Genomic DNA, 24682 nt, shown 5'->3' with positions numbered 1-24682 from the left:
CTGGGGGCTGATTGGCTCGGAGAACACGGACACATAGATCACGGGATGAGAGCAGTGACAATGAAATTGAGAGCGCAGCGATTCTGACAGTGATGGAAAATGAACGTGAATGGAGCCACAGGAATAGCCAGTGTAGCCAGTATACTGGGAGAAATGGAGACAATGGGAGTCAACAGATCTTCCTGGTTGAACTCGTGCACAATTTATTGATTATTTATAACATTCAGGGTACGATTGTAAATAATTTGAACTGCAGTACTGTAATGTTCAGGTAAAACAGCAAATATCTGTAAAATAATATATATATATATATATATTGGCTGAGTTAAATACAGTAAAACAGTGTAATTTTAGGACCACAGTGCAAAAAAATCAAACTGCTATTTGTAAAAAAAAATAAAATAAAAAAAAAAAGAGGCAATTTTAAAGGTAGAAATTATTTACAATTTTGGACTAAAATTTTTATTTTAAAGTCAACATGTCTATTAATATTTTTCTTCTGTGATTTTACTAGATATTAACTGTTATTTGACAGGACACTTAAGAAATGATTTACTATTTTTGTGTACATAGTTTTTCTTTTACATAACAGCAAATATCTGTAAAATATTTATGTTTTTAGCCAATTTAGATATCGTAAAAAACAGAAAAAGTAGCGTAATTTTACAAAAGAACAAATCACTGTACTTTTCCACCTCATAATTATATTAGCTATTATCTGTAATTTCACAAAACACAAAAAAATATGTAAAATAACATTAAATTGATTTTTTTCCCTTAAATTCCAGTTAAAAATGGTCAAAATTTTTTATTTTTTATTTTTTCACAGTACAGCTGGCGTTGTTAGGGACAAAATGTATGTCTTTGATTATATAACTACATTCAGTTTATCTGCTGCACAGCCTCATGTTGTGTGCGTGTTGTTGCGATGTGGTCAGCAGGTCTGACATGCGGTGTAGCTGCCGGCATCTCCTGGAGTCTTTTTGCAGTTGGACAACTCGGCCGACCCTGACGCCGGCAGCAGTGAACAGATGGCTGAGTGTGTTAGCATGCCTGTACGGCGCCAGGGGTCAGAGGGTCTGTTCACCCAGTCAGGAGACAGCATTCCTCCAAATGAGCACCCTAACCTGTTGCTGCCTCACAGCACCCACTGTGGCGTTACAGCCAAGTTATGCATGACTTCTTCACCTCTGAAATAATTTTCCTGCCAGCAACCTACTTGTAACGCTAAAATCTGTATTCACTCATAGTTTTATCATAAAGTACGTCTTTTCCTCTGTAGTGGAGTCCCCACTGAACAGACATAAGGTGCTTTACGTGATGTCAAAGCAATGAAACAAAGCTAACAGAGGTTAAATGTGCACTTACACACTACCATATTTATATATTGACACATACATATTCATAGACATAATTGCGAACAAAATTTACGTACGCTTGTGAAGACCGTGTATATCATGGCAGTCATGAATGACTCGTATAATTTAACTTTCTACAATGATATCGTAAAGACATCTTTGCCAGAGAAAAACAATCAGGCATCTTGCTTCTTTCATTGATTAATTACAGGTATTCTGGAAATAATATAAAAAATATTTTGGGTCAAAAATGTACATATAGTCATGCTGATATTTGGTTAAATGTCTTTTGGCCATTTTCACCTCAACTAGGAGCTTTTAGTAGCCATCTGGTTTTAGCTTTAACGACTCGTCTTGACAGAATTGCAACGGTTAAACTATATTTGTTGGCTTTCTGACAAAGACTTGGTTGTTCATCACATTCCTGTTGTTTTTGATGGGGTTTCCTATGTCTAAAACCTTAATTCCAGCCTGATGTAGCCATTTCTTTGCCATTTTTGATATGTGTTTGGGGTTATTGTCTTGTTGGAACACCAATCTGTCTCCAAGGCCCAACCTTCTGGCTGGTGATTTAGGTTTTCCTGAAGAATGCGAAGGTAATCCTCCTTCTTCATTATTCCATTTACTTTGTGTAAAGCACCAATTCCACTGGCAGCAGAACAGCCCCAGAGAATAATACTTCCACCACCATGCTTGGGGGTATATTTGCTGTTCTTGGATTTAAAAGGCTCACCTTCTGTTCTTCCAATAAACATATTTCTCATCATTGTGGCCAACAGGCTCAATTCTTTTTTTCGTCTGACCACAGAACCTTCCCCCAGAAGGTATTTTCTTTGTCCCTGGGATCAGCATCAAAATTCAGTCAAACATTAAGGTGCTGCTGTCAGAAGAAGAGCTTCCTTCTTGAAGGCAGCCTCTCAGTAGTACAGTGAGTGTATCAAATAGGCCCTATTTAATTTGGCTCAGAGGAGTCACCAGATGTAGCCAAATGTAATCACTCACAAAGAGGTAAGAAGTCATGTCACTAAGAAAATCTGATTAACACAACTTTTCCACATCGCCAAAACAATTCAAGTATAACAGCTAACAATTCAAATAATTCAAGTGTATGTAAATTTTTGACCCTGCAAATTCTGTCGTACTTCTAGATATTAAGTCTATGACAGAACCAAAATGATGATTGTGTTTTGAGACAGAGATGCACGTGTTTTAATCATTCCATTACAGAAAATTAAGAGTTGTAGGAGTCATGGGAAACCCAAGACTGCTGTGACATACATGGTCTTTACGGGTGTATGTATGTAAACTTTAGTTTGTAGTTTAGTTTAGCTGTATATATATATGTGTGTGTGTGTGTGTATATATGTGAGTACATACATGCACAAATGGATTTTATCATAGCGATTGAATAATTACAGCATCTTCTAAAAGATATTAAAAAGACATAAAATAATTCAATATGCTCAATAATTGAAGATGTTGTTTTGTGCATAAGCTCAATACCTAAGGTCAACAGATGATCCAAACTAAACTCAGCTACGCCTATAAGAAGAGAAAAGGAGATGACAAAAAGACAGCAATGGTGGTGCTTAATGAAGAGAGACACTGTGAGAGACTCGTTGCTAACAAGTTTGGAATCATTAAAACAGCAGGCAGAACAGGAGGCAGAAAACTATGATCACAGTGGTCTAATAACTATTCCTAAAGCTGCATGTGCAGGTACAAGTATGTACATAGACCTGCTGAAACACATACAGTATAAAAACACCAATACAAACTTCCACATAGATTTGCTGAAGAGAATGTTTCCTTGAATAAACAGGCCTTTAACTCATCTTGAACTGTATTTTAGGTGCATAAATGCTAAACGCATCCTCACCAGACTTTCAAAATGCTCTTGCTGCATGCAGAAGAGTGACCTGTCAGATAGGAGCCAGACCATTAACAGCTTTATATACCAAGAGGAGAATCTTAAATTGTTTCCTGAAAGCAATCTATATCCAGTGGAGCTCAACGAGTAATCGAGTGTTATGGTTGAATGGTTTTTTTTGTGGTGGGAGAAGTCGTGAGGCTGCATTCTGAGCGAGTGAATTGTGGGGTGGTGGGGTCTCTAAACCAGGTAATTACCTCCACCCCAATAATCACAAACAAATCTCATCATGCACCAAATCTGTGGATGTTATTCCAGTAACTAATTCATGAAAACACTTTGCAGCTCACTTAGAAACTAATGAAGACACGATGGCCACTTTGAAGCTGCTGCAACGTATGTGCATTTCAATATTACAAATGGACTGAGTGAACATGTGAAGGGTCACTGTGACAATTATCACCAGATTTAAAACAGCCTCATGGTTTTATTTTATTCATTAGATGGTGGGAGATATTTTTGCTTTGCTGGATAACATGGTCACCTTAACATCTTGATAAGTTATAATACGCCAGGGTTGTGTTGATATCTTTTTGCTCTGCACAAATTGGCCAAAAAAAAAAAGCTATTTGCAAGTTCAAATTTTAAAAAAACCCGACAGAATTCAACTCCATTTAATAAAGATATTTTTCGTAATAACACGATAAGTCTGTTCGCTGTGATTGATGCTGTTTATGTTGTCTCACACCTGTCTGTGCAGCGTTTTCATTATCAACTCCCACAAATATAATCAGAGACTTTGTTCAATATCACACTTTTCATCTTGTTCCTTGTAGCATGTCGTGTTGAACTGAGCTGAAGATTTAGAGGTAAAAAAAATAAATAATTTGCAACGAGAAGACAATGCTGCTGTTTTCCTTCGCGGGACCGCAGATAACTCCCCACGATGCTGGAGCTCTCTAATGAGTTGATTCACACTCCAGCAGGCAGGAAACTTTGAGGGCATTCTGCCATTTTCATAGTCCCTGGGAAGATATAAATCTGTCATCTGGAAGACAATCTCCATGATGACGAATGCAGTCTTTTGCTTCTCGCTCTCATCCCGCTGCTCTTGTCTTCCGCCCATCTGCTCAATCGAAGGTGATAAACGTGTAAGTGTGATGGAAGTGGCCGAGACCCGAGAGGAAGAAGATTCAGGGAGAGATAAACAGAAAACAAAAGGGTGCTGGAAACAGAAAAGAAGCAACCCCTTTTTTATCAGACGATGACATTTTAAATCGTAGTTACACTGACAGAAAGGCACACGAGGGATCTGAACGGAGATCAATGGATCAATATTTCATCTGTTCACATTTAGCTCTGGTAGACTTCTCTGTAGGGTTTTTTTTTTCCCATCTTTCTGGGGTCAATTTTCTCTTCCTGTCGCTCGTAGATAAGTTATGAAGTTTCTCCAGGATGACAACAGATGCAGTTTGTTTGTCTGTCAGCCTTACTGGGCTTTAAGCCACTGGAAATGGCCAAATGTTGCTGCTGAGCTACGGCGTTGTCAACTTTCCTCAGGGTGCTTTCTAGGTTAGGGTCATTCTGTTAGAAGGAGGGTGGATTTTCTGGGAGAGAGCTGCTAAATACCACTAAGCCTCATAAAGCACATATTGACTGGCAGGACTCTCAGACCTTAGAGGGAGGAAACACAAGAAATGAAAACACAAACGCAGACAGATTGTGAGAATCCCCTTCTGCAGCAGCTAAGTCTGCTGCAGAAGGGGAAAAAATGGCTTGGCTTTAACCATAGGAAGGTGGTTTATTCCACTGAGCTGCACCAATACAAACATAATTTTGTCAGTTTGCCTCAATATCACACAAATGTCTCGCTTCACGTTGAATTCAGGAGCAGCTCAGCATGTGTGCTGCTTTCACAAATGATGAGGTGAGTGAAGCTCTGCTATTTCCTCTGACTGTCTTTCCTACAATCTGCTGAGCACAGCTGCTGATTTACAGCCACTACATTTCCTCGCACAAAAGCGTATGTTTGAGATGTTTCTGTATTGTCTGTTTGAACGAGTGTGTGGTGTTATTGTCTCGTCTGTGTGGTCAGCGTTGAAACACTTAGGCAACAGAATGTCTTTAAAGATATGGCTGAGTCTTGATCTATATACTGTCGGCGATTTTGACATCAAAAATCTGAACTACATCGGATGTGGTTGCAACATTTCCTTTCCTCCAAATCAAATAAATCATATTTCGTTCAATCAGCCACAGGAATTATAGTCTTTGAACTTGTAATGAAACCTATTTCGGCTTTCTGCTTCAAGGCACTGCTCCAGCCCTCCTACAGTAATTTTATTTCTCTGGGTTGCAGCGAAGAGTTTCATGTCTCTCTCACACACACTGTTTCAGGAGATCGTCAAAGTCCAATTTCTTGATTGGTCTCAGTTTAAACTGCCTCCTGATCTTATTATTAGAACTCAAGTGCAGATTTTTAGTGTTATTTGGAGGTTTTAATCAGTGTTTCTCAAGCTTTCTTCCATCCACTGTCTGTGCAAAAGCTCAAAAATGTTAAATTTTTTCAGTCATTAGTAGTTTTGTGCATAAAAATTTAGATATTTTGCTAGTAAATCATGATTTAGCTCATATTTTAGTGCAATTTTCCAGTGAATATCAAGTTTTTTTTACCCTGTAACCATATTTACGTGGTGTTTTTTATATGCCAGAAGACACAAAATAAGAATTAAATGGCTCGACTAAACATTTCCACCTTGAAGCTGCAGTGTACTGATGGCTGTACCCAAAGCTTCATACACAACGAACATAAAGAACCAATCCTGTCAAAATGCAGGGTGGCATTATCTTCTTTCAACGTGTTTGGTTGACTTACTCCAGTATCACAACATGTGTAGCATCAAGAGATTTTACAGTGTTGTAGGGGAGCTGGTGTGCTCCAGCTGCAGCAAGTCGAGGCGGAGACTTAAAAAATCCACACATTTTACAGGAAACAACAGTGCAGAGTTACATCTGAGCCATTTTAAGGCAGAAAAGGGATTATTATAATAGAAAAAAAAGAACTTCTAAATGTCATTTTGAAACAAAGACTTGAGTTTTTAAAGTATTAAATCAATGACTGGAGACAGACTTTACAATGATCACATTTCCCAGGACAAACACTTAACCAAATTAAAAGTCTACTCTCTTGCTGCTGAGTCATTGAGGCTGTACTTCGGCACAGCTGTGATTTCAGTTAAATGCATCAAACACGCCAGCATGCGGACACAGTCTTTGTGAAAATGCTATCAGACTGCTGATGTTTGCCAGGTAATGCTAAAAGGATTTCAGTATTAGTTAAGATGCTGGCATGCCAAAAGGATTTGACAATAAGAAGTAAAAAGAAAAGCTAGATAGATAGATAGATAGATAGAAAGATAGATAGATAGAGAGATAGATAGATAGATAGATAGATAGATAGATAGATAGATAGATAGATAGATAGATAGATAGATAGATAGATAGATAGAAGCCTATAAAGATGGTGTTTACAGAAATGTGCAAAAATTGCTAGTATTGCCAATAAGGTGCAAAGTGGTTGTAATTACAATAAAATAGAGTATAATAATAATACGATTACAGAATAGTATAAAACAAAATTGAGCACTATAAAGTACAAAAAGGGTGCAATGTGAATATAGTACTGTGAATAAAGAGTGTATAGGAGGAGTGTGGTGCATGATGTCACTAAGTGAAGAGTCATTAGATGAGATAACTTCTATGGACTTTCAATATTTGCTGCAAAATTCCTAATAGTTCATCCAAAATGTCAACTTTATAGTGGTGCTACATAAAAGTTAAAGACAGTAGAATAAAATGGCCTGGCTGCAGCTCATTTTTATTCTGCTATAGGGGGAAAAACACTCTGGTTTATTTGTATTTCTTTAAACCAATCGCAGTTTTGTTGGCGGAGATAAGCGCTGGATGCAGCTCCAGTGTTTCCTCAAAGATATGGTGGTCTGGTGGAACTATTGCATGCAGGGGAACCACCACTGTGATTTAAATGGATAACTACTTGATCCGAATCCTTGGCAAAGCTTTAAATTTTCATAGTGGCAGGCAGACGGTGGCAGGGGAAGACAAAGCTGCCTGAAATGAGGAGCCAATGGCAGGCTTTTACCCTCATCTACTATCAGAGGATCACCAACGTCATTCATCCTCTGGGGACCGTGAATGTCTGCTCAAAACTTCACATACAATCCTTTAATAGTCCAACTGCAAGTGTGCTACAAACCAATTCCTCATGTTCTCTGACAGAGCGTACACTTTGAATTCATCTGATAGCAGCCAGTCACATCCTAGGAGGTAAAATTGTGTTTGCCAGTACAAACAAGGAAAATGACTGGCTTACTGTGTCAATCATCACATTTCACATCTAATAAATATTTCTATCAGTGGCTTCTACAAAAGGCAGCTTAAAAAGCACACCAATAACTAAACCACAATTAACTACAAACACCCTCTTACCAAACAAAGCAGAGTTTTTCTGCTCGCTGTCAAATTCCACAATGTTTCTCCCCCTCCAGGAGTGTGTGCACACGAAAATACTTTACAAGGTTTTTGGAGGAGCTTTTCTTCCCTAACTCGAAAAAAAAAAGAAAAAAAACTTCCCTCCATTGATTTCCTGTTACTTTGTGACCAAAATAGTGCAGTGTGCCGAGTCCCTTGTGTGTGCTGATCTGTTCTAGACAAGCAGGCAGTTGGAGGCAGGCTGTGGGCTGGGAACCGAGTAGAAGGGAGCCGACAGTGCGTGAGTCTGTGAGAGCCTCCCATGACAGTCGGTCCCAGACATGGAGGCCAAATAAACAACGATCGAGCGAGCACAGAGCCGAGCCTTGAGCCGGGAGAGGGAAAATAGAAAAAGAGACAGGAGAGAGCTCCGGAATAAGATGACACAGCATGCTGAGGCTTCCGGAGAGGGTAATGAGTTTGGCCAGGTTCCCATGAAATTCTGCACCACACACGGAGAGGAGGGAGAGGGGGATTCTTGTCGTCACTGTTGGGATAAATAAAAAAAAAAAGAGCCCCCCCCTCCTCCTTTATCTTCAGATAAGAAGTGTGTTGTGTTTTTTCTGCATCAGAGGAGCCAAAATCTAATTACATGCTGTGGCTATAGATGCTGCAGCAGGGAAGCGACCGATACTCCTGCTGTTTACTGTCACCACTGAGTCTCATGGTTGTTCCAGTTTAGCCTAAGGATGCAAAGAGCTCAGTTTTGAGTACAAATGAAGAGAGATGAAGTAGCATTAGTGTTATTGATCACATGCGCTGATCAATATCCATGCATGCTTCTGTTATCTGGCTGTCTCCTGCACTGACCCTTTCTCTCTCTTTATTGTTTCCTTTTTCCTCCCTTCCGGCCTCTTCTCCATTCTGTCCTTTGCTGATCCAATCCAGTGGGTCTGTACCAGCTGGGAGGTCCACGCTGTGCCCCTCAGAGCAGCATCGAAGGACTGGAGGACATAGAGGTAGGGCCATTATGAGCAGCTTCTCACTGTGTTCACCAGCAAAGACCACATAGCAGCGCTTAGTTTTTTTGTTTTCCAATGCTGCCACTAGTCTTGCCTTCCCTTTGAGTCTCTCCTTTTAAGCATCTCCTTTTCAACCTCAACTTGCAGAGGAAATGCAAGACGCACGTGTTGCTGCTCGTGGTGCACGGAGGCAACATCTTGGACACGGCAGGCGGAGACCCCAGCACAAAGGCGGGCGATGTGGCCACCTTGGCCTCGGTGCTCGAGAAGGTGACCCGGGCGCATTTCCAGGCTGCAGCCGAACACGTGATGATCAAGCTGGTGCCGTGTCCGGCAGTGTGTGCCGAAGCCTTCTCCCTGGTGTCCAAGTAAGTGCTTTCACCAAAACATGGAGTTGCGCTGACCTCATTTACACTTGACATTTCAAGTGCATCATATGTGGATAAAAAAGAATCCAGAAGTGGTTTAATACAGTTTATATTTAGCCACGCTGGTAACAGACGAATAGAAAAGCATGACTGCACAACTGGAGAGGGGCACAAGGGCTCAGTGAATGGTTTGGTAAGTCTGAAAACGATGTGAATCATGTAGTGTGGCCTTAACACCATCAAAACATGAGATGAAGGGAGAGTATTAATAAAGAATGATTTCATCCCTCTGGCATAAATGGAACGGAATAATTGATGTTAATGAGCATTAACTCCTAGAGTCCAACAGACGCACTTTACATCCAAATTTCGCATCCCATCTTCTCAGTTTGGTTCTCTCTCGAAGTCTTTATTGCGGCGAGGTGAGGCACATATCAAATGAAACCGCACGACTCAACCTTTCCAACGATGCCAGTCGCTCATCTGTGCAACAAAGTGTCTTGAATTTACAGTGAATTGAATTCATCCAGCTGTGTGCTCATCTCTACGCCCATTACTCTCGATAGAATTACTCCTGAACTCGCTACAGCATAGATGTGTCATTATTCAGATATGTTAACATCAAGTTATGTTAATTAGCATGAAATGGATTCCTTGCATTGATATATTATGATGTGTTACATTTTCCTCGTTTGCCACCTCTACAAGTAGGCGACTGAACAGTTGAGTGAATAAAATGATGGCAGTTGTTTCCATTAGGCACTAAGCAACATGTGTTTTTTCAATTTCCAAGTCATACATTATCCCACTATCAGGGTTTTGATACTGCCCCCACACACACAATTATAAAAAAATATCTCTACCGACAGCATTTTATGGTGAGAAACATGTAAAAACATAAAATTGTCATAATGATGAATGCTTTTTCCCCATCTTTATATAAAGGCTAATGTAAAAAAAAAATCTGCAGGTATTATATCAATGATGGAAGATCTGGAAGCCCCTCATAATGACCAAGATAGAGCTTCAAAGTAAAAATAGACACTCATTGTGGCCCAAAACCTTTCAAATCCACTTTATCCACCTTATTTGCACCTTGTGTGAATAATGTGCAAGACTTATTCCTCAAGCCTTCAGTTATTCCTTCCACTGAATCTCTCCGAGGTACCGGTGTTGCAGGTGTTCGACATATGACATGGGAGCGCAGCCTGTCACACCTTAAATAGGATAATGTCATCGTACCTCTGCCTGCTGCTGCTACCTGAACGGGGAGGACAACCTGAACAAGGCCCCTCGGGCAGGCGATAAACAGCTTATGCTGACAGCAGCTAAAATAATAAAGTGTCGATTAAATGACCGTTCATAGAAAATGGTCATTCTGTTGGATTTGGAGCTCTCAGAGATTCAAAGCGGCGACGAGGGTTTTATGAGCGGGATGAAACCCCTTTTACCAAACAGACACATGACCGCTGAATTTTATTAAAGTCCACAGAACCAGAAGCTGAGCACATAAGTAGGTGGTGTTAGTAGAATGAGGTTGTAGTGGCTTTGTTCTACACCTGCTTCATTATGATTGGATGCTGCCAGTCAGCTGATGAATCGATAAATACTTTGAGATGAGCCACACCTGCACAGGATCGATCACTGTGCAGATTGCACACGAATAGATTTCTGACTTCATACAAACCTGTTCAGATGTCATGATGATGTAGGCAGTGATAGCATAAAGAGATCAAGGTTTTTGGAGCCGCGAGCTGCTTGGTTGAGATTTTGATGCAACAATATGGCCTTTAATAGAAACTTTTTCAATTCAGTTGTATTACAGAGTTTTGATTTCGTTTGAGGGTTTCTTCTGTTAACAAAGTAAATATTGTGTGGTTGATGTTGACATTTCTCCGTCAGAGAGGCTGAAAACACACAGATTACTCATCATAAACTGCAGTCAGCATGTCAAAGTTCTGCTCTGCTGTTTTGTAATGTGACTTTATTCTTGAAGTAGAAGAAGCAGCACCAAAACTTCTGGTCAGGGGTGCGAAGATTCTTTAAATAACATCAGTGCAGATTTTTCATTGAAGACAGTCTGAATATCTGACAGATCAGTAATGAAAGCTGTTGTCTTGTATTTATTTCCACTGTCTTTATTTATTTACGATTTCAGTGCGTTTGTGTTTCTGCTCAGCTGGTGAATATGCAAACTGATGGGATTTACATAAGAATTTATGTAAAGGAGAGATTGAACCATGAAAAGAGTCACGTATCTGAGAATTACAATTTACCAGGGATTGTGTACGAACTGCTATGTATGTCTGATAACATTTAAATATCAGTATTTCCGGTAACTCTCTGTGCGGACTGAAGGCTCCTTAAAACTATCCGTCTCGAATCTGTCACATACTTCTTGGTTGTGATTCCACGTGACTCTTTTGACATCAGATAGGAATCAGGATGCATAAAATAAAAATGTCAATCAGGAACCTGTCCTACTCCTGTGTCTGAAATGCTCACTAATCGCCCTCTAAAACTGATTGACGGCCTCAATTACTATTGTAGAGGAATGAATGGGCAACACAGAGCTGTGTTGTTTAAGGAGGCACTTTGAGAATCTGCCCAGTACCAGTGCTTGCCTGCTGCTGAAATTAACACATAGATGCAAAAAAAGAAAAAAGCCCTGTTTGCTAACATGGTGAAGGTTAATTGAGAAAACACATTGACCAAAGCCCACTAAACGGACAGTGCACTGTTAATTAGTATGCAGAGGGTATTCCTCAACCCTCGCGACAATGTGGCCAGTGTGGAATATTAAACTCCTAACCTTTCTAAATGCGCTTGTTTTTAATTGTTAATTCGCCCCTTTAGTACTAGAGGTGGCTCCTTAGTGGACAAAATTAATGCCTAAATGACATTATACGGTTTCCACTGATCCTGAGGCCTCCGCGAGGAAAGTCTGCAATGATCTGTTTGGCTAATTAGATACAGTTACTTTGTATTCAGGTTTCATTTGTGGCATCAATTTCAAAGTGGGAGTTAATTTTGGATGTCGTGATAGTAGCTCAGTGATCATCAGCAGTCAGCAGATGAGTCTTCCCTCGTGATAAATTATACAGCATTATCTCCGTTAAACCTCACAGGTCTTATTCTTTGCAATAGTCTGAGTAAAGTAATTCCTTCCTTGGCTGGCAGATATTTCTAAGATAAAAAAAAAACCTGATTGTCTTCATCTGTTTTCTTTTTTTTTCTTCTTTCAGTCTTGACTGCTGCCTGTGCACGGAGCTGCTTAAGCGAAACTAATGAATTCACTTTACATTTAATGTCACATGTCCCAGTGGTCACCAGTTTTATCTCTGACAGCATTGCTTAGTCTTCGCCACTCTCCAATTATATGCTGAGGATGTTTTTGTCTGAATTGTCACTAATCATTGTGGCTCAGAGGATGTGTTTGGCAGTCAAGTCGAGCCTTCTGTCTTGTGTCGTGATTGATGTCCGCGGTAGCCAAGCGGCGACTGGAAGCGCGATGGGTGCAGAGAGATTTGAGTAGCCGCGCAGGCAGCTTGACGTCCGCTTGACGTCCGCTTGACGTCCGCTTGGCTTTAACTGCATCCCGAGATAAAATATTAAAATCAGCTATTTCCCATTGGAGTTGAGCAGGGCTGAGTTATCGGCGCATCACTCGTAAACGCATACAGACATCAGACATGCATGAAATTTTGCCTATCAAGAGCCTCATTCATACTAAAACTCAGTGTACCTACGGACCGATTTGTAAATAAATAAATGATTAAATAAAACAGTCAAATAAATGCACAAACCAACCAGTGCCGGACAAGTTTAGCAATGTGTTGTAAATTTATCCCCCATTATTTACTGGATCTATAATTGTTATGTTGGCATTGCTTTTCCTGCAGGAGGTTTTATTTGTCTATTATCATGATTGAATTGCTTCTCAAAAAGAGTTTGCTATCATGACAAGAGGGGGCTTAAGCTTAATTAAGATTTTAATTAAAAATACATAAGAAAAGTACCAGCGTATTATCCTAAAACCCTCTCCTCTGGTGAAAAGCCAATTTTCTACCTTGTGGACGTGTCCATATGGTGTTTTCTATATACCAGGAGATATATCACCAACAAAGTAGGCAGTCAGCGCCACGGCTAAACGTTTTTCCATCTTGAAGCTGTTGACAGTCTCAAAAACACAAATTCAGACTTCCTCGGGAACCAATTCTTTCAGCTTGCATTGAGGGATTTTCTCTATCATTTTTCCTCTTTCTGATTCAGACATGTATGGCTTAAGTTCTCCCACAGTACTGCAGAGGAGTTTGACAGTGCTTGAGCAGATTCGTAGATGAGCTGGTGTGCTACAGCTGCAGCGAACGGTGGACAAATGGGTTGTATATAGACAACGACAGGGCCTTCATAGATCTGCATGTTCTAAAGAGAGCAATGCTGAAGAATTGCACCTAACAGCAGAACAGGGTAATATATTAGTGGAAAAGACTCCTGAATATGTAGATTTGATACACAGAGACTAGTTTTTAGAGGTTTAATCAATGACCAGAGAGGACCATTACACCCCTTTAATGCAGTAAATTACTAAAGTGGTCAAAATGTAGAAAAAAACAGAAGAAGCTTCAGGCACTTTAAGATTCTCATCCATCACACAGAACCATCAGGGAGGCGTCTGATCGTCCCGGATTCATTCTGCAGCACACGAAAAACACAACAACAACAACCAGAACATGCAGTCAGTCATACAGAACCGTCGTCTGCGACAAGAAGGAGCTCTGCAGCAGATGGTTCAGCCCCAGCAGAGCCCTGATGTCAACATCACGGAGTCAGGCTGGGATTACATGAAACCACTGAGAGAGACTGAATCCACAGAAAAACTGGAAGACGCTTGGAACGATCTACATGCCAAGTAATTAAAAAAAAAACAACAAAAAAAACATGTGCACCAATTGAGGCTGTTTAAAAGGCAAAGATCTATTAGTCCAATATTAATTTGATTAGTTTATTTTGTATGAATTTAGTGCACTTACTAGATCTAATAGTCATGTATTAGTTAAACGAGGATCCGTTCCATCAGGACATTCCTTGATTTTGTGAATTCTGTTAAAGAGTAGTACTTTACAGGACTAGACTATATAACATATACATAACCTTTAAATAGTACATTAGGTGACATCAAAGCATTACATGAACTCATTATATTCCGATAATAATCCTGGTAGGCTACTGTATATGTTGTCTGCTTTTGTTTATTCGTGTCTTTCAGTGTATTCATGAATTATGTTAGAAAAGTCTTTACATTTCTATTTCCTGACTAGACTTTTTTCCATAAATATATAACATGAACAACAGTCCTGAACCAGATAACTACATTTTTTAAATACCTTTATTTATTGATGACTGAGGAAGTGTGTGAACAAGTAATTCTGAGGCTGTTCAATTCCAACACTGAAGAAGACGACTTTAGTGGTTTTGGTGAGCAGGAGGAAGATGAAGATAGCGATCAATGACTTTTCCTGGTAGGATACTGTAGTTTTTTATTTTCTTACCCAGCCGTGTTACAGGCACTGTTTGGAAGAAAGCATTTATGGTACGTATCTGTGTATGTTACCAGTACGTATTTAATTAAAAGTTAAAAAAATAATTCTGTGTAAATATCTCATGTTACAACGTGGATACCTCCGGCTTATAGACAAGTACGGCCTGTATATGTACAAAATTTGTTTAGGTGTGCTCAATAGTCCGAAAATTCAGTTAAAAACTGTAACCAAAATACGGGCTAAGCGCATCTCACAGCTGCAAAACAAACCTGTCACTGGACTCTACTGCATGCTCATAATGATTACATAGTTTTTAACTTGTCGAACTCAAAAATCCTCCCAGTGGGTTTTAAGATGTAGTATGTTTAAAAATATCCCCTGTAAATTACTTTAGTTTATCAGAACCTGTAAAAACAGAAAGAATTGCCTGATTTTTAACTTTCTAAATCAATCGTCTTGAATCAATCATGTGTCGGAAAACAGAACTAACCCTAAGCCTAGAATTGTAATATTTGATCAAAATCCATTTATTCTGTCTCATTCATGTCTCGTTTTTTTTTTAAAAAAAGGCCAGAAATAAATCATGTTGTCTGACCAGATTCTGTAAAAACCACAAGATTGTGCTCTCCTCTGCACAACCAGGAAGCCGTTGTTGACTCAGCTGCGACCAACGGCCATGTGACAATGATTCTGGGACTTTTTTGGCTGAACTGCAGGTTGTGTTTACACAGAGCAGATAGGAGACAAGAATGGAAACAATCTGGGAATGTGAGTCGTAAAACATGGTCACAGTTTACCCCCGATATTGGTAAAAGCTGTGTGCACTTTGGACAACTGTTGTATGTGTTGATTCCAGGTTTTTGTCAACAGTTTCATTCTGCACAAAAGGCCTTTTTGAGCTCAGCCATGGTTGTGTTGTTTCCATAGAGGTGCAGGACTTTCTGTTGCAAAGATGAGCCCACAGTAGGTCAAAGAAATTAGCACAAAATGGCCAGATGCTGGTTGTGGTTCAGACAAATAATGACACTTACTTTGGCATGTGTGTGTCCTGACATTTCTGGTTACTCGTCAAACCACGTATACATATAAATCTCTCTAACATGTACGTGTTGCCCTCATTTCTATACTTGGTGGACTCTTTATGCAGCTAATCGGCTAGTTGAAAACAATGAGAAGCAAATGTGTGTTTTCGCTCTTCAGTGGAATTAAGGAAAAACCTCCTTAAGCCCAGATGGCTCCCGGTCCTGAACATACTCTCGCAATATGCGCAGTCAGTAGGCATTCATACACGCCCACACGCCGACAAACACAACACTTATTCAACTACACTTTTGTCAGTTAACAGTGTTTGCTCTAATGACAGTGTTGGACTTGTGGGTGTGCGGAGACTCATTTATTTGCATGCCAACATAAACATCCGAGGAACAGGCAGCCGCACGGAAAGGAATTGCTGCTGTGTGGGTAATTTGCTCTCATTCTGGGTAACAGCTTGGCTGAAAATCACACCATGGAAGAGAGGTGGCAAAACCTCTTAGCACCTCAAAGAGAAACTTTCACATAAACAAACCACATTGGACTCAGTGCTTGATAATTCCTCATGTAGGAGATCCCCATAGAGAATGAGTATGTTTTTCAGCTTGTGTTGTCCCCGTTGCTGTGTGTGGAGAAGGCCTACTGTGCCCTCAGGGACTCCGAGCGCTCATTATTAGCTCTGTCTGCTAATGAATGTACCTGACAGCGCCGGCTAGGAACTGAGCGTGAAAAAAAAACAACAAAAAAACACACACGTGTAATCCATAAACACACTTGCACAAATACATCCCACACAGCAACAGTCGGAAAAAAAGAGCGCTGAACGTGTATTATTGCACCGTAGCACATCCAATTAATGGCAACAGGGAAAAGGTTTCTAAATTGATTTCCTCTACATCCAGCAGCCACTGCTGTCACAGTTTGAGGAGAAATAAACATTTCAGCTATTAAAAACTTCATCTGAGCAGCGGGAGAGAGAAATGTAATGGAATTCTATTTCAGCAGAGTCAGTGTCATTTTTCACGATCAGTCTTCTGTCTAGGAAAGTGAAGCCGGACGAGGAGGAAGTCTACATGTCTGTTTCCACAGCGATTGACCTGAGGTCATGGAGGTAGAGGCTCATTATTCTGGCCACTGGTGCTGGGGACATGCCGCTACTATTTCTAGACCCTCTCCCTAATTAAGGAGCCTCTGCAGAGGGCCTCTGCTGTTGGTGTTAATTGTGCAAACGTTGTGCGGCACTCAGCCAGCCATTAGCAAACGGGGGAAGCAATTAAGCAGGAATCTGACGGACTTCAGAGTTTTTTAGTTTGCTATTATATGGCGACAGGCGAGAGGGTGGCAGGGGCAGCATAATAGACTATTTCAAGGTTGTGCAGCATGAGATGAGACTGATTGGAGGTTTTATCAGCTCACTTGGCTTTATCTTTTCTCCCCGCTGTTGTTAATGCGTCTCTTCATCATCACATTACCAAACCTTGAGGAAGAGTTGTCCCACTATAGAACAGTGTAATTACACTGCCTTTAGGTGTCACTGAGTTCATCTCTGGCAGTGTTTTTGTAGAAAAATTAACATAGTAATCACAAAGCAATAAAGGAAAAAGCTGTCTCGGTTCAGAGATAAAGGGTAACCTCACTGCTGATCTAAAGTCGAATGACGTCCGCAACAAAGCTGCAAAAGAGGCTTTTTTCTCCTATTTTTTGGAGCCTTGCAAAGACATGTGCTTCAGTGACCCGTCAGTATGACCTCTCTGTTTTATCAGTTAATATCACTTGCATTTTATTACTGTGAGCAGAGAGACATGAACTAGGTAAACGCTGACGCTCATGAGCGAATGACTCATATCTTGAAATAATGGGGGCAGGCTCGTCACGGTGACGCGAGGCGCACTCCTCTGCCACTCAGCGATCGGTGGATGTGTCTCTTTTGAGGAGCCAAAAGCCTCCCAAGTGGCACATCCGAATTATCTGCTGTCTCTTTGCTGGTTGATGGATGTCAAGTTAGCCATTAAGAAAGTAAATCTACAGGACTCCAGATTACGGAGCACCATCTGCGTCAGTGTTTCTCAGTCCAAATAGTTTGCTGCTACTTTGTGATCATCAGTACTGCAGAGCAAATTACAGTTAGGACTCTTAAGATTAATTGTAGCCATTAAATGCAGATGGGATGGTTTCGGTGGAGCCTTTCCAAAGCACATGTTTGTACAGACAAAGATATTAATGCCTGAGATTAATTAGCACGGCCGATGCAGGATAGAGAATAACCTGCAGCCCTCGAGGACGTTTTCCCGTCAAACTGCCACCACGAATAAACCAGAGAACTGTTTAGCTCATGCACATGCATACACAAACAAACAAATCACTTTTGCGCACTCTTTCGAATGTAAAACAGCGGCTGCTCCGCGCTAATCATACTAACGAGCGCTTGCATAATCAGGCAATTATGCAACGCAAATAATGAGCGGCTCACCTGACATTTGTCGAGCGGTGCAGCAGGTGTTAAACCTCTGTTCCTGTCCTGCGACTTGTGAACCCTGCTCAGAGGGAGAGTTGTGTTCGGAATACTAAGTGGAACTTTTGTTGCAGCTCTCAGTGAGCAAGTGTGCGTTGTTTTTGGGGGAGTGTGAGAGAGGAACAGATGTTAACAAGAACCTAATAAGATCACGGCCCAGCGAATACAAAGATTGGACCCAACTCACAGCAGAACTTAGCTGGGATTTCTCACCTCCAAAGATCAGTATAAGCAACAAGTTTGCTTTAAATCATGAGGTGACCTGATGGTATTTCATTCCAAGAGAGATAACTAAGTGTAATAATGTTGTATTTAAAAATGTAAGCCCCCAGTTGCTCCTGTTTTTAGTATACATTTATTATCTAGTGCTTTCTAAGGACGTGTCCTACTGATTAGCAACTTCAGCTTTGACTTGTTTTCAACTGCATTAAAGGGCCGTGACTATCCGTGAGCTGCTTCTGCAATAACTACCCTCAACTAGCTCTAAATGACTCTTTTTGATCTTACTTCTTATTTTATCAAGACAGACTGACTTATTTTATCTCATCAAGTGAAATTCACTCACTGCCCTTTCAGCCACTTTTGCTATCTCAAAACTTTGGCCACAAATTTGACGGGGCATTTTTTCTTTCCGCATCGAGTGCTGGAGTTGCCTGAGCTGAATGTTTCACACAGCAGCTTCTGTAGACGGAGTGACATTGTTGTTATGCAAATAGCTGCGCAAAGTACGGTTCTAGCGGCACAGAATATATTACAAAGGGTTCCTATTTTTCCTACAAATCTGCACCGAGGCAGCTTAAAAGAGTAGAAGCTGTCTCGAAACGCTGCCCTCGAGAGCATAGTTCACACTCTGCAGAGTTAACACTTGCAGAAGCAAACAGTCTTTGAAGAGATGATCTGCCTTTCTACTGACAGCTACATATCAGGGCCACATCCTGCGCTGGGACTCTTTATTAGCAGCTTGAATAGCAGAGCGCTGCCATCGCTGAGACTACAGACCCGAACCAAAAGCATGATTTTTAAAGGTTACAGAACAGGCTAAACATGCTAACATTAATTAAACTTCAAAATTAACTCTCTCTAAGCATTACAGCACAGGTTGAGCTGGAACAGACTGAGTGCAACAACACTGCTGCTGCTGCTGCTGCTGATGCTGATGGGCACATTTTCTCTGCCTCCATTCAGTAATTTTGTCAGTGACCATGAAATTGGTAAATGCATTGTGCCCACTTGAACGTTTAAAAATAATACTAGCTGTTCATCTGAGTGAGTTATATTATTTCTGTAAGGTACATTTATTTCCATCATTTTTTCCTGCCACATTTATGTGTTCATCCAGTTATAACAGTTATTATGTAGGTAAGGCCTTCAAAACAAAGCACGAAATAAACAACATTAATCAGGACGATGGCAGCGAGTCATTTAATATTCAGTAGACTGATACCGTTTTCCTAGATAGTAGACACTCACAGTATTTAGCTAGTCAAGGAGCACTACGACAAAGTCTTCAGTGACACTTAATGATTACCGACCACCGCAAGCCAGGATGACTTAGGATAGAGTTTCTGTATTTCAGTGGCATATGTAACAGACACTTTTATGGTAAAAACAAACAAACAAAAAACTAGTCAGTTAAGAAAAAAAAGTCTATCTCACAAAAACAGAGCAAATTTCTGTCAAAGAATGAATGAATTCTGATTTTACACAAGTCATGTATTTATTTATGTATTTAGTTTTGGCTTTTTCATAGAATAGAATAGAATAGAATAGAATAGGAATAAGAATAGAATAGAATAGAATAGAATAGAATAGAATAGAATATTTTTTTATTGATCCCTCATTGGGGGAAATTTACATGCCACAGCAGCATCCATAAAATATAGAAAAGAAGTGTTAGGAAATAACAATAATTAGGTAATAAAAATGAGTATATACACAAGATGACAAAAATATGCAATAAAATGAAAAAAACATATACAATATTTACACTGGAAAAGAAGCAGACTTGTGCAAACTTGTGCAAACTTGCTGTGCATGAATTGATAATGAAGGATGTTTACATGTGTGAACACAATGCAATATCCTGTAATAAGAATAATATATATAATTATATCATTCACAATACAAATAGAGATACGCTACTGATGAAAAAGACATTGATTTTACATTTTTGTTTTGAAAATTTCTGTAATTATACAAAATATCTCTCATTTAACAAAAGAACCAATACTAATAGAACTAGTACTAATAGAAATAAATATATTTATGGCATTCAAGTTGAATTTAACAGTTTAATCTATTTAATATAAAGGATTTCTTGAAGTCTGAAATAGAAATTTTTAGGTTACTCACAGTTACAGGTTTTTAATAATGTTTTACATTGGACATGCAAATTCACACTTTATTTTTCTAATTGAATTGATATTTTTGTGAATTTCCCAAAAAAAAAAAATCTGTAAAATAATAAGCAAAAGTAGTGCGTACTCTGTTTTAGTTCTGCTCAGACAAACTGCTTTTACTGAAGCGCATATTATTCATTCGATAACTTTGACTGCGTGCATCTAAATGGGAGATGGACTGAGGATTTAACTAATCTCCTGCTTGTGTTCACAGTAGCAGTAAAAGCTGCATGTTATTTGCACAGACATGGAGGAGTTGAGCTCAGTTAAGCTCGCTGTTCACCTTTTCCTTCCGACTACATAAAGACATAAACAAAGGAGGGATTTTCTGACTTGGGTTAAATATTCTCTGCTTCCTACTTATATTTCCCCAGTATCCCCCTCAGGCGACTCTGTTTTTGTGACACTTCATCGCACATGACAACAGGTTGGCATTTTCTTGGTCTCGCACCCTTTGTTTTGTCACCTGCGTCCGCTTGATATTTTGCCGATTTGCCCTGAACTTCACTTTGCTGGATTCGGAGAGGGGCTGCACTTTGGGCTGCAGCAAAACTTTGGTGTCAAGTAGTTCTCTGTGTTTTTATGTGGCTTTTTAAAAAAAGCAGAAACATTCAACCAACCATTTCTTGAGAAGGTGAGTTTGCCAGTTCAGTTTTCACATGTTTTTGTCGATGTGTTAATCTACCTACACAAGAGGCTGATGTAAATACTTGCCCTCCAACACAGATCTGTCACTGCTTTGATGTGGCGCCGGGGATTGTGCTGAATGCTGTGCTGCTGGAAGCACAACAATCACACCTAAAGCTCATTTCTTTCCAGCAGATTTCTCAAAATCTGCAGCAGAGTGTTTTGTCATCGTTACAGAATCCTGTCTTTAATTAGAAGGAGGGGACAGTAACGGAGCTAGATGATGTTTTCTAAATCAAAACTCAAATTTTCAAAGTTGCATTTGGATTTGAAGTGCTTATAGGAATATAATGAGATATTTACACAGTCACAGCCAGTTTAGACAATCAAGTAAACAGCAGTCACAGTCAGTGAACAACAAGAACTTCTCAAGTATTTTGACAAATACATTTTTAATAACTTAGTCAGATAATATTGGAAAACACATAATAATTTAATCTGTGAGTGCTCAGTAGAGAGATTGGTCCAGAATGTGTTTATATTCACATCAGCCCCATTGTTATTTTACTTCTACTAAAACACAGTGCAAATTACTAAAACAAATTACAGCATTATCTGTAGAAGGTTTTATTTAAAGAGAGGCTACTCAGGCATGCAAAAAAAAGCAAGTGTGCAGAAACTTAATAATGGCGACAGGACCTGCTTCTGAGGAGTTCAAGGACGGTCAGTCGGTGATTTGATCAGCTGATGTTTCCAACGCTGATAAATGATGTCATTTCACGGATTTTTTAAGCATAACATTCCAAACATGCTGGCAGTTTTTGCTGTTTACAGGGTTAACTGATGTCAATTAACAATTAAAAATGACTTGAAAGGGTTAAGGTTAGAGATGATATATGATACATGGCAATAAACAATCCAGTGAAACGATACACAAATAAGATTGAACAACATGGGGGAAAAAAATCAGTGCATTTATTGCAGTTTTTGCTCCCCAAAACAAACAATGGTTGTTCAATGTGATTTGTAGGTTGTTACATCTCTGTAGCACCGTAATGTTTCGTTTAAAGTGACGTATTGTGACACATTTTACCTTCACTGATGAGTTTTGAGTTGGATTTGGATGTTGTACGTGGCCATGTTGAAATTTCAAATAGTTATTTCAATTAATTGTTCAGCCCTACTAGTATATACTGATACTATTAATTAAACATACTGGATCCATCCATCCACTAGCTATACACCACTTAATCCTCATTAGGGTTGCAGGGGGCTGGAGTCTCAGTCTCCCAGCTGGCTTAGGGTGAAGGCAGGGGACACCCTGGACAGGTCACCAGTCTATCACAGGGCTACACTTGGAGACAGACAACCAAGCACACTCATATTCACACGTACGGACAATTTAGAATCATCAGTTAACCTCAACATGTTTTTGGACTGTAGGTGGAAGAACCCAGAGAGAACATGCAAACTCCATGCAGAAAGGTCCCAGTTCCCCCACCGTGACGCGAACCGGCGACCTTGTGGTTGCGAGGCAACAGTGCTAACCATAGTGCAGCCCATACTGGATCCAGATACATTAAAAAAAAAGAAAAGAAAAAAAAGGGACACACTGTTGCACTGTGTGATGGATTTGTTGTATCGCTCATAAAGCTCTCTTTCGTCAATTTGTGATATTAGACAATAAAATAGAAAAACATAGCAGCGAACATGCATGGAGCTGAGAGCTATGAGTTCAGGGAAGTTAGGAAAGTAGTGACAGATTGATTGTTGTGCTCTTTTTATGGCATTTGTTGACTTAAAAAAAAAAAACTGTTGAGACCAATTTTGTCTCTAAAGGAGTCTGCCTGCTGTACAAATGTTATGTTATGTCAGTTTTCATGTGCTACATGACCCCTGGCAGCTCTCCTTCCCGCACAGAGGTTGTGCCCTTCTCGCGTTGGTGGAGGTGAGATGGTTTGTGACATATTTCAGCCTTGGCGTGGCATTGCTGCTTCTTCCTGTAATCAGAGCAGCTGATGGATGGCGACGGGGTTGCTGCTCAAGGAGACAGTGCAGGGCGACGCCATCCTTTACCATTTCCCCACGTTGTCACATGAAGCGTCTCGCTTTAGCCGTGTGTGCCGGTGACACACGTGAGCACCTCATCCATTATTGTCTGCACTTGAGCAAAGATGCAAAGCTGTCGGTGCTGTTGCTCAGGCTTGTGTTTTTATACCATGGGATATTATTCTTGTCGTCTTCGCCTGTGTACTCACAATTTCTCTAACACACACACACACACACATATATATGCAGCATTGTGAAAAAGCCTGACCTCAAATCAGATAGAGTGCATCGTGAACAAGCATTATTAGATGTCGGATGGTGAAGGGGAAGCATAATACGAGCTCTTTTCTTGTTGAGGCTTTGATTTTAGACATCATGAATTTTAAGCATGTTGACTTTACTGCGCAGGAGAATCTAAAAAAAAAAAACAAGCATTTTAAAGAGTTGCCAGAAAACATCAAACACAAATTTGTTTTAAGACATGAAACGATGACGAAGTGCGTCTTCTCCTGCACCTCCAGTCTGAACCCGTACAGCTACGATGAGAGCTGCGTGTCCAGCAGCGTGGACCACCTGCCCCTGGCCGCCCTCCCCCTCCTCGCCATCGTCTCCCCGCGCTACCAGGATGCCGTGGCGACCGTCATCGACCGGGCCAATCAGGTCTACCGCAGCTTCCTGCAGTCGGAAGACGGCCAGGGATTCACGGGTCAGGTCGGTTGTGGCTTCTTCTATCTAGAATGGAGGGGGAGAGGGGAGGGGGGGGCTCTCATCACTGAATAATGGGCTGTCAGTGAAGCAAAGATTGCTTTTGATTGGGCTGCATAATCTGTGGAGACTGTGGGGAGCTCAGGCCCTCAGAGGACTCCGGAGCTCTATTGTTTAAGTGGAGCACATTTTCTTCTCTTGTACATAACAGCTACTTGGCTCTTGGTAACAAGCTGCATTTCATAATGAGGCAATGATGTGTGAGAGGACTGCTCACAGCAGAGTTGAATTTAGGCGTCGGATACACAAGACATGGTCTAAATATAACTTAAAAGTCAGGTCAACAAGTGTGACGGCTTCGTCCAACGCTGGATGTTGTTATTTTTCTGTGGTGAATATATTATTTTACCCTTAGGCAGCTGTGGTGTGATTTTGAGCCAGTGGTCAATAACATCTTAATTAGACAGACAGTAACAAGAAAGAACACAACAATCAGGCCCGTTATGTTAAAGGTGATTACAACAATGTCCATTATTCCTTGATGTTTGCTGTTGTATGTAGATACTGTATGCAAAGCTCCTCGTCTTAGTGTCTACAAATTTCCTCCCTATTTTCTGTACGAATTACACTCCTAACAGGAAACGTTATTCTAATTAGCTGTTTAGATTTTGTTTCAAGACTTCATATTTTTAATTACACAGTGTGGATT

The 24682-nt window shown here is 40.2% G+C and overlaps 1 protein-coding gene across 1 annotated transcript in view; it reads left to right on the top strand.

Moving 5' to 3' along the window:
* LOC103362648 (membrane-associated phosphatidylinositol transfer protein 3) overlaps window positions 1–24682 on the top strand; it is a 108449-nt gene that overhangs the window by 54639 nt on the left and 29128 nt on the right. The window contains exons 4-6 of the mRNA XM_008289056.1: window positions 8665–8735; window positions 8886–9106; window positions 23790–23979. Of these exons, the coding sequence (XP_008287278.1) occupies window positions 8665–8735; window positions 8886–9106; window positions 23790–23979 (482 nt within the window). The remainder of the gene's footprint in view (window positions 1–8664; window positions 8736–8885; window positions 9107–23789; window positions 23980–24682) is intronic.

The sequence above is a fragment of the Stegastes partitus genome, unplaced genomic scaffold, assembly GCF_000690725.1.
Source record: "Stegastes partitus isolate 25-593 unplaced genomic scaffold, Stegastes_partitus-1.0.2 Scaffold591, whole genome shotgun sequence".
In the NCBI taxonomy this organism is placed as follows: domain Eukaryota; kingdom Metazoa; phylum Chordata; class Actinopteri; family Pomacentridae; genus Stegastes; species Stegastes partitus.
Note: the sequence above shows the minus strand (reverse complement) of the source record. Positions and strands in the feature narration are given on the sequence as shown.